Source organism: Diaphorina citri, unplaced genomic scaffold, assembly GCF_000475195.1.
Source record: "Diaphorina citri unplaced genomic scaffold, Diaci psyllid genome assembly version 1.1 scaffold986, whole genome shotgun sequence".
Classification (NCBI taxonomy): Eukaryota; Metazoa; Arthropoda; class Insecta; order Hemiptera; family Psyllidae; genus Diaphorina; species Diaphorina citri.
The window spans coordinates 39,737-48,845 of record NW_007378417.1 but is presented as its reverse complement, the minus strand read 5'-3'; the positions used below and the strand labels follow the sequence as shown (position 1 = coordinate 48,845).

The window sequence follows — 9,109 nt, the reverse complement described above, 5'->3', positions numbered from 1 at the left end:
AGTGTATTTTTTATTTTTTTTTTTGTTGAAAATCTTACATAATTCACCAACGCCACGTTTTACCTGTTAGACTCATCAGACAGGAAAACGGTGCCGATTGTTTCACCAGGTAGAACGGGCAAGAAGCCATAAGATCTTTTATAGTGAAAAAACTATGTATCTTTCGTGACTTTGTCTGGTTTCCATTCGTGACGTTTTACTGTGAGTATTTTAAGATGATAACTTGTATTTAAATTCTTTATTTCGTATTGTGAATGGCAACTCTAAAAAACTAAGTTTTTACACGTGAGGAAGTTTGTATTGTAGCTCTGTGATAGGTAAAATGTACGCGTCTATTGAGCGTTTGGTTTAGTCTTTTTACTTCTTCTAGGTATCTAGTATCTATAAAACATTTTGTTAATATAATAACAAGTTGTACCTTTATTTTATTTCATTTGTTTGGAAAATTCTATGGGTGGGCAAAATGGACAGGCCGTGTCCATTTTGCCCACCATATGCGGGCAAAACGGTTTTTTGTAGAGGTCTAGGAGATGGCGTTTTATAACAGATATGGAATGTTTAGACATGAGCAAGTGCTACCACATGAAAGAAATGTTAGTGTGCTACCATATGAAAACTCAAAGGGTTCAAAAACGTATGCTATAAAAAATACAAAAATCAATTTCCCTTAAGGTGTCCGTTTTGCCCACCCTTCCCCTACCTACCTTTCTACTTTCCAAGTATGTAGGTACCTATAGGAATAGACGACTGTTTCTTTATTCCTGAGGTGGGTGCCCCTATAGGAATAGACAACTGTTTATTCCTGAGGTGGGTGCCAAATATTGAGTTCCCGTAGGGGTTCCCTTATCTAAGTTGATAACTTTGTACCTAATTGACCTGGGCATCAAATTACGTTAATTTGGTACCTACCAATTAAATAAATATAAACATTTTTCCGGGTTCTTGTTATTCCGGGTTCAAAACAAATAGGTACAGAGATTAGAGAGGTACTCAAACCTATGCACCTAATACTGATAAGATAAGCGTTCTTAGAACTATACACATAAACAATCTACTTCTTTTTAATTTCTAATATTTACTGCTGTATGGGAGTGAAGCTTGGACAATGGGCTGAAAATTCAATTTTTATTTGACGTTCCAAGGAAAAATGTAAAACATTTGCCTCTGATTCTTTTAAAAAATTGCTTATTTTGCCATGTTTTGAAAAAATAAATGCCATATTTTCCCAAAATAAGTGCCATATTGCCATGTTTTTTAGTGCCATATTTTCATTTTGGAAAAATAAGTGCTATATTCTGAACTTCTCTGATAATAAGTGATAAGTGTGGACCTTGCTTAGTAACTTCCTCATAAACATTTCAGAACCCAGAGCCTCATCCTGGCTGGGAAGGAGAATTCGATGCTACTTCAGAAGGAGCTATGTGCGTGCAGGAAATGACACTTGTGCCTCGCTTCCATAGTATTCCGATGGGTGAAGAGAACTGTCTCTTTCTCAATGTACACACGCCTGAGGTAGGAGCCCATTGCCCAATATTGAGGATCTACAGGGCCAGTTACTCAAACTCAGACCGCCTGACAGACCTCGATTTTACAGATCCGCCTCCTTTGGAATCAATTTCCACATTTCAGTAATCTTTTTACACTGGTAATGCCGCCACTGGTCGCTACTCAATTAAAGTAGCTACTCAATTGTCCTCAGGAGACTGAGCGCACCCCGGACTCCAAGCACAGAACCGAAAAAACTTCGACTCTGTCGGGAATCGAACCCGGGACCTCCGGCATGCAAGCCTAGTGTGATACTCATTCGACCACGGAGGTTACCTAGCATTTTCTTCTCCTTTTGCCCCAGATAAATCCGACAAAGAAGTTACCTGTTCTGGTTTGGATTTATGGCGGCGCTTTCCAAATGGGAGACAGTGGCAATATGACGTATGGACCTTACTATCTAATGGACAGGGACTCAAACTCAGACCGCCTGACAGACCTCGATTTTACAGATCCGCCTCCTTTGGAATCAATTTCCACATTTCAGTAATCTTTTTACACTTGTAATGCCCCCACTGGTCGCTACTCAAAGCGTGCATCTCTAGAGTGTGACCGGAGTCTCCCATACAAATCTCAGCCGGCAGGAGGGTAATTCATGCATAATGGCTGCCGTCCTTAATGTGTTAAAGCAAACCGTCTGACTTTTCTACCTCGTCTGCCTTGTGTTTTCCAGATGTTCTCTGACGTTCTCATCAATCATTGCGTCATGCAAGCGGCTGAACATTACTCTGGTCCGGTCTATTTCTACATGTACAATTATCAAGCTGCCATCTCCTGGACTTCGGTGTTTGGGAACTGCTCCATACCTTTAGGTGAGACTCTGGGATATACATTGGGTGTTACTCTGCAATATACATTGGGTGTTACTCTGGAATATACATTGGGTGATACTCTGGAGAAACTCCGTTTCACGAAACAATTTCACGTGACCACACAAACGAAAGAAATATTTTTCAATCAATCAATGAGTTGATGGATTCTGATAGAAACGAGGTGATTTTTCTCTAGTTTATTGAAAATAGGAGCATAAGCTTGTAGGAAAGTGAAACTGAAGGAACCGGCGTGCATCTCTAGAGTGTGACCGGAGTCTCCCATACAAATCTCAGCCGGCAGGAGGGTAATTCATGCATAATGGCTGCCGTCCTTTATATGCTAGGAAAGGCCCTGCCTTGAGTTTCACTGGAAGGAGAAGAAGGGAGGGGAGGGGGGGTTGGAAACAAAAATGTGGACAGGGATGTGGTCTATGTTAATTTGAACTACAGATTAGGTGTACTAGGTATGTTCTATTGGAAATGACGGGCTCTTTCTTCAATTGAAGATACTTCAATAAAAGTGTTTCACTGCCTTTCGTACATAGCGATAAAAATGAAACATCTGCTGCATTGAAGACTTTACATGTCTGTGTTCTAGCATGCCTATCAGAGCTGTGACATAAATTTGGATTCAGATAAAATCCGTATATTCGGATAAATTACAGCTCTAATGCCTATCCCTTGCCTTATCCCTCATCAGATGGGCGAGAAGAGCCACAAAGCTTCCACTAGGCTGCTGTATAGCTGTGCGTTATTGAGGACAAAATCGAGTAGCTCATTGAAAAGAAATGTCTCCCATTTTTCTTTCAGGATTCTTGAGCTTTGAAACGCCATCTCTCTCAGGAAACTTTGGTCTGAAAGATCAACAGTTGGCACTTCAATGGGTTAAAGACAACATCGAATCATTCGGTGGAGACTCAAACTCAATCACGGTCTTCGGTGAAAGCGCTGGAGCTGCGAGCGTACACTACCATCTCCTGTCACCCAAATCTAGAGGTAAGAACGATTCAGTGGCAAGTTTCGCAGAAGCTTAGTACATCCTTTAGGGCTATTTAGCTCCTACACCTAAGCCTTAGATTGAGCTTTTTGGGTGTGATTCAGTGGCAAACTTCTATTGTTATCTGCGGTAAAACATGTCTTGAACACTTTCGCGGTAGAACTGCGGCAAATTTGTTACTTGATGAAAATGATGAGTGCGCCTAGATTTTCCAGCCGTTCCCAGGGTTCAATCACAGCCGAGGTATGAAATTTTATCCTCAATATTATTTGAGACTTTGACCAGAATACCTCATAGTGGTAGCCTACTGCTGGAGTGAAGGGACTTTTTAGTCCTATGCGAGCAGCATAAATAAGCACTATTATTATTATTTCAATCTAATATCGTGAATTTTATTACGTATTGCTAAATAAAATTACTACTTTTAAGTAGTAAAAAAAAATTTTCCCCCCCAAAAAAAAAAAAAAAAAAAAACTAACTGATTTGTTCTGAACTCTACAGGGGTGGCACATGCAGATGAATTGATCAACTTGTTCAATTTAGATTCCCTATTCCCTGATCATCAATTAGAAGGCAGTGATCTAGAAGCGTCCAAAACCATGGTCAAGCTGTGGACAGATTTCGCTGACAAAGGGTAAGTTTCAAGCTGGATCTTTCGAGGCACACATTCTCACACTCGTATTTATGAACAAGAATGATCGTTCTTAGATCAGTCTCAAGTCAAAATTGACCAATCAAATGCCTTGAGACTATGCTTAGCACGAACTTAAGAGCCAGCATTTTGTTCATAAATATTAGGGTCAGTTTATAAGCATCAGTGTCTATACTAAGGTCGTTCGGCATAGCCCGAAACATGTCCCCTGTTAAAACTTCTTCTTTTTCGTCCTACCAAAATTCTTTAAATAAGCTCTGGTCGCGGTCGTATGGACTCTATGGGTAGTTCACATTTGCAGAAGCACCTTTAGACTACGAAACATGGGTTCCTGGGGACATAGAGGACTCACAAAGTCAGGGAACATTCAGGATCCAAAACCGTAAAGGCTCACAATGGAAGAAAAGACCAGTGGTTGAGTTGCAGATCCTTCAAGAGAATCCTGCCGCTTAAAAGCCATAAAGAAACAAAAAAACAAGTAATACTAATGATGAAAAAAATAAATGAAAGAAATCTTAGACACACAGACCAAGAGAATTATTGGGACGAGCTATTTTTAGAACTGCGTGTGACCTACAACCTGAACAATATTGTTTTCATTTCATATTTTCAACACTCGCGAAGCTAGGAGATTGGATACTTACAGTACGAAACGAAGTTATTAGGGATTCAGTGAAATGTAGATCTCAGAATACAGACGGGGACTTACATGGCCGGATCGGGTCCAACTAGAATAGAATAGAATATACCCTGCTTTTACTGCCAGAATGAGACTGAAAAGTCCCTTTACTCCCGCAGTCTAAGCAAGGTCTCATGTATTTGGTACAATATTTTCAAAAATAAATTACAATTTACTTAAATAGACCCTTGCTTAAATTTAAAAAAAAGATAAAAAATTCTAATGAAATCTCCGGAAGTGGCAGGTCATCCGTCCTGAATAGACCGATGAATGTTTAACCCTTTAATGCGCGAAGTGCCATATCTGGCGCAAATCATACCTCTCATTATTTATTAGCTGTTAAGGTGTGTCCAAACATGGCCGACGGCCGTCGATCAATGTGGATCGCGAGGTGACTATGTTGTCGAGGCAGTGTAGACGGTTCAGTCGACATCGATCGATGGCCGGTCGACTATGTATGGATAATGAATATACCTTTAGAGCTAGTTCCCTTTTCTTAACCTTGCTCTGGATCCACCAATCAGATTGTTCACTTGGGAGCTTGGGACGGACGACTACCAAATTTCTTCTCCTCCTTGTTTGGAGAATATACCGAGATTTTCACAGCCACACTTGAATGTCCTTTTCATTTTGTTCCAGGGTTCCCATTTCTCCGAATCCCTATCAAGCGGCATCATTCATATGGCCCCCGTTCGATGTCCGGACTGGCAAGGCTTATCTGCACATACACCAGAATGGACTCGCTATAGAAGAGCAGCCGTTCGAGGAGCGTCATAAATTTGTGAGCTCGCTACCTTTCAAGTTCCATAAACTAGTCAAGTCCAAGTCAAATGCAAAGACGTCCAAGTCAAATGCAAAGACAGAGCTTTGATCTCATTGGATGGATATGCGAGGCATAAAGAAAGCCTTTGTGGAATGTTTTTCAGCAGCCGTTCGAGGAGCGTCATAAATTTGTGAGCTCGCTACCTTTCAAGTTCCATAAACTAGTCAAGTCCAAGTCAAATGCAAAGACAGAGCTTTGATCTCATTGGATAGATATGCGAGGCATGTAGCATAAAGAAAGCCTTTGTGGAATGTTTTTCATATATATACCAAATACAAAATTTGTATTAATGACTGTTGTGTTTTTTCATACTAATTAATGTTTTTCATATAGAAATACTAATGCTGTTGTTGTTGTTTACTAATGCAAAGGAATTGATTATTATGTCATTTTCCTAGAAATACTAATGTTTCCCATATGCAAATACATACGACTGTTTTTCATAAATATACAAATGTTTTTCATATACAAATACAAATATTTTTCATATACATACAAATACAAATGTTTTCGATTTACAAATATACAAAAGTTAAGTAACCCAGTCTAGTTAGCTTGGAGGGTAGCGCGTCTGCCTTGTAAGCGCTAGGTCGCGGGTTCGATCCCGCCAAGGGTGGTTCTTTTCCCAAACAGATGAGGTTCCTTATCGGAACGGCTTTCTCTTATCCTGTCTTCCTTCTCTCTTGGCTTTCGGGACAAGAGGAGTCAATTTATGAACATATTGTATGTGTTATACGTATGTTCTACCAGTCACTCAACGAATTCTCGTTATTCAGACATTCAGACTCGATAATAATAGATCCTTTGGTCTCATTTGGTCCTGTGGTTGAACCCCCTCATGATGAGGCATTCATCAGTCAGCATCCTTACCTGCTCCAGACCGACCCCTCCATACCTCTCATCATAGGATATAACAGGGATGAAGGTAACCTTATGGAATTTAAATTATCGCCTGGCCTATTAGAATATCGACCGACTTCCATTACTTATCGCCTAGCCTAACGTTATGCTTTGACCGTCCAAGAGAACGATCTGATTGGTGGTCAAATCCCCAGAGCGATGTTAGGAAAAGTTAACCAGCTCTGACAGCGAATAAGAGTTGAGATTTCCTGAACTTCTTTGGGACGGACCACTAGTAACTTACCTACAAAACTTGTAACTGCTAGTCTAGTTAGCTTGGTTGGTAGCGCGTCTTCCTAGTAAGCGCTAGGCCGCGGGTTCGATTACCGCCCTGGGCGGATTTTATAATGAACGGATAATTTTCGTTCTCGGCTTCTCGGCTGGCTTTCTCCTATCCTGTCTGTCTTCTCTCTTCGATTTCGGAACGATAAGACCTTAGCTGTTACAGTTCTCTCTATCAAAACTTCAAACCTCTTCAAAATAAAGTTCCCTCTATGAAACCTCTTGAAAATAATAACGTGTAACTTTCTCATTCTCAGGCGCCATTCGGACTTCAAAGCTGTGTGCAGACGACATGCTAGAAATGAATCAGTTGAATGCTCGCTGGGACCGGTATCTCCCCCTCACAGTCCTGTTGAAACACAACGTCGAGCAGAAGGACATGCAGCGTGTCATGGAAAGTCTGAGGGAGTACTACTTGGCAGGTCGAAAAGTCGACAAGCACAATATCCGAGGAATGACGGATGTAAGTATGGAAAGAAGAAGAGTTTTTTCAAGAGGTTTGATAGAGGGAACTGTAACTGCTAAGGACTTAACGTCCCGAAAGCGAAGAGAGAAGGAAGACAGGATAGGAGATAGCCAGCCGTTCCGAGAACGAACTTTATCCGTTCCTCGCTCCAAATTAGCTCCAGGCGGGAATCAAACCCGTGACCAAGAGATTACAACACGGCAGACGCACTATCCTTCAAGCTAACTAGGCTGGTAGATAAGAAAAAGAACGAAATACTCGTAAATTTAATACATATTATTAGACAGTCGATGTCTTTAAGTGAGTTTATGTACAGCTTTAACATCAACTCATTTTTGCCTGGGTCTTCAACCTGAACTGAATTTTGTCAATGCAAATTACTGAAGGTTCGTCCAGATATCCACTGCATTCGTGACATATTCCACCGGATATGCACCTTAACACATTAAGGACGGCGTGCATCTCTAGAGATGCACAGTACCGCTTCCCAGGGGACGGCGTGCATTTCTAGAGGGTGACACCCATTTTTTCGTAAAATCACTGTGAGCCCCTCAAGATTCATGCTACAATGTAATTTTCTATCTAGGATTAAAGAGCAGGCTCTGCCGAACCGTGTGGTATTCATAGGACTTGGATACCGTGAAGTATAAGGCTGTGGTGAACGGAAATAAATATCTCCATGCAGTGAGATACCCATTTCTGCAAGTCTCTCACGATGCACGCTCAGTTTTCTCTATAGACTTAGATAGACTCAGTTTCCTAGGGGACGGCGTGCATCTCTAGAGTGTGACCGGAGTCTCCCATACAAATCTCAGCCGGCAGGAGGGTAATTCATGCATAATGGCTGCCGTCCTTAATGTGTTAAAGCAAACCGTCTGACTTTTCTACCTCGTCTGCCTTGTGTTTTCCAGATGTTCTCTGACGTTCTCATCAATCATTGCGTCATGCAAGCGGCTGAACATTACTCTGGTCCGGTCTATTTCTACATGTACAATTATCAAGCTGCCATCTCCTGGACTTCGGTGTTTGGGAACTGCTCCATACCTTTAGGTGAGACTCTGGGATATACATTGGGTGTTACTCTGCAATATACATTGGGTGTTACTCTGGAATATACATTGGGTGATACTCTGGAGAAACTCCGTTTCACGAAACAATTTCACGTGACCACACAAACGAAAGAAATATTTTTCAATCAATCAATGAGTAGATGTATGGCAGTTTTTTGAAACATACTGCGAGAAGATTAAGTGAAAAGTGGGCGAAGTCGTATTCATGGGTGTTGGGATGGCTAAAGGTGAAAGTTGAGATATCGGTGGTGCGGGCGATTTCAATGAGAGTGAGAGGTTCGAGGAAGAAGTTGAGATTCATTGAGTGTGAGGACGGAGCAGGAATGGTACAGTTGGATAATTGAATAAAGTAATACGATGATATGGCTATATAAAAAAAAAATCAATGAGTTGATGGATTCTGATAGAAACGAGGTGATTTTTCTCTAGTTTATTGAAAATAGCATAAGTTTGTAGGAAAGTGAAACTGAAGGAACTGGATTCTCGAGTTTCGTGAAGTCCACAAACATGAATTGCGCAGAAATGCATGCGCACAAACAGATTAATGTGTTGACTAAACCTCTTGAAAATAATAACGTGTAACTTTCTCATTCTCAGGCGCCATTCGGACTTCAAAGCTGTGTGCAGACGACATGCTAGAAATGAATCAGTTGAATGCTCGCTGGGACCGGTATCTCCCCCTCACAGTCCTGTTGAAACACAACGTCGAGCAGAAGGACATGCAGCGTGTCATGGAAAGTCTGAGGGAGTACTACTTGGCAGGTCGAAAAGTCGACAAGCAGAATATCCGAGGAATGACGGATGTAAGTATGGAAAGAAGAAGAGGAGTTTTTTCAAGAGGTTTGATAGAGGGAACTGTAACTGCTAAGGACTTAACGTCCCG

At 41.2% G+C, this 9,109-nt stretch overlaps 1 protein-coding gene and 1 long non-coding RNA gene across 2 annotated transcripts in view; both read left to right on the top strand.

Moving 5' to 3' along the window:
* Positions 1–8,555, top strand: part of LOC103513553 (esterase FE4-like) — a 10,520-nt gene extending 1,965 nt beyond the window's left edge. The window contains exons 3-12 of the mRNA XM_008478392.3: positions 1,363–1,512; positions 1,850–1,956; positions 2,778–2,821; positions 3,168–3,385; positions 3,459–3,483; positions 3,856–3,988; positions 5,325–5,538; positions 6,097–6,433; positions 6,948–7,153; positions 8,068–8,555. Coding sequence (XP_008476614.2) covers positions 1,363–1,512; positions 1,850–1,956; positions 2,778–2,821; positions 3,168–3,385; positions 3,459–3,483; positions 3,856–3,988; positions 5,325–5,538; positions 6,097–6,433; positions 6,948–7,153; positions 8,068–8,385 — 1,752 coding nt within the window. The 3' untranslated portion in view covers positions 8,386–8,555. The remainder of the gene's footprint in view (positions 1–1,362; positions 1,513–1,849; positions 1,957–2,777; positions 2,822–3,167; positions 3,386–3,458; positions 3,484–3,855; positions 3,989–5,324; positions 5,539–6,096; positions 6,434–6,947; positions 7,154–8,067) is intronic.
* Positions 360–1,111, top strand: LOC113469203. The gene is made up of 2 exons (XR_003392693.1): positions 360–766; positions 808–1,111. It is a non-coding gene; the product is annotated as an uncharacterized LOC113469203 (long non-coding RNA).
* Positions 8,556–9,109: the final 554 nt, after the last annotated feature.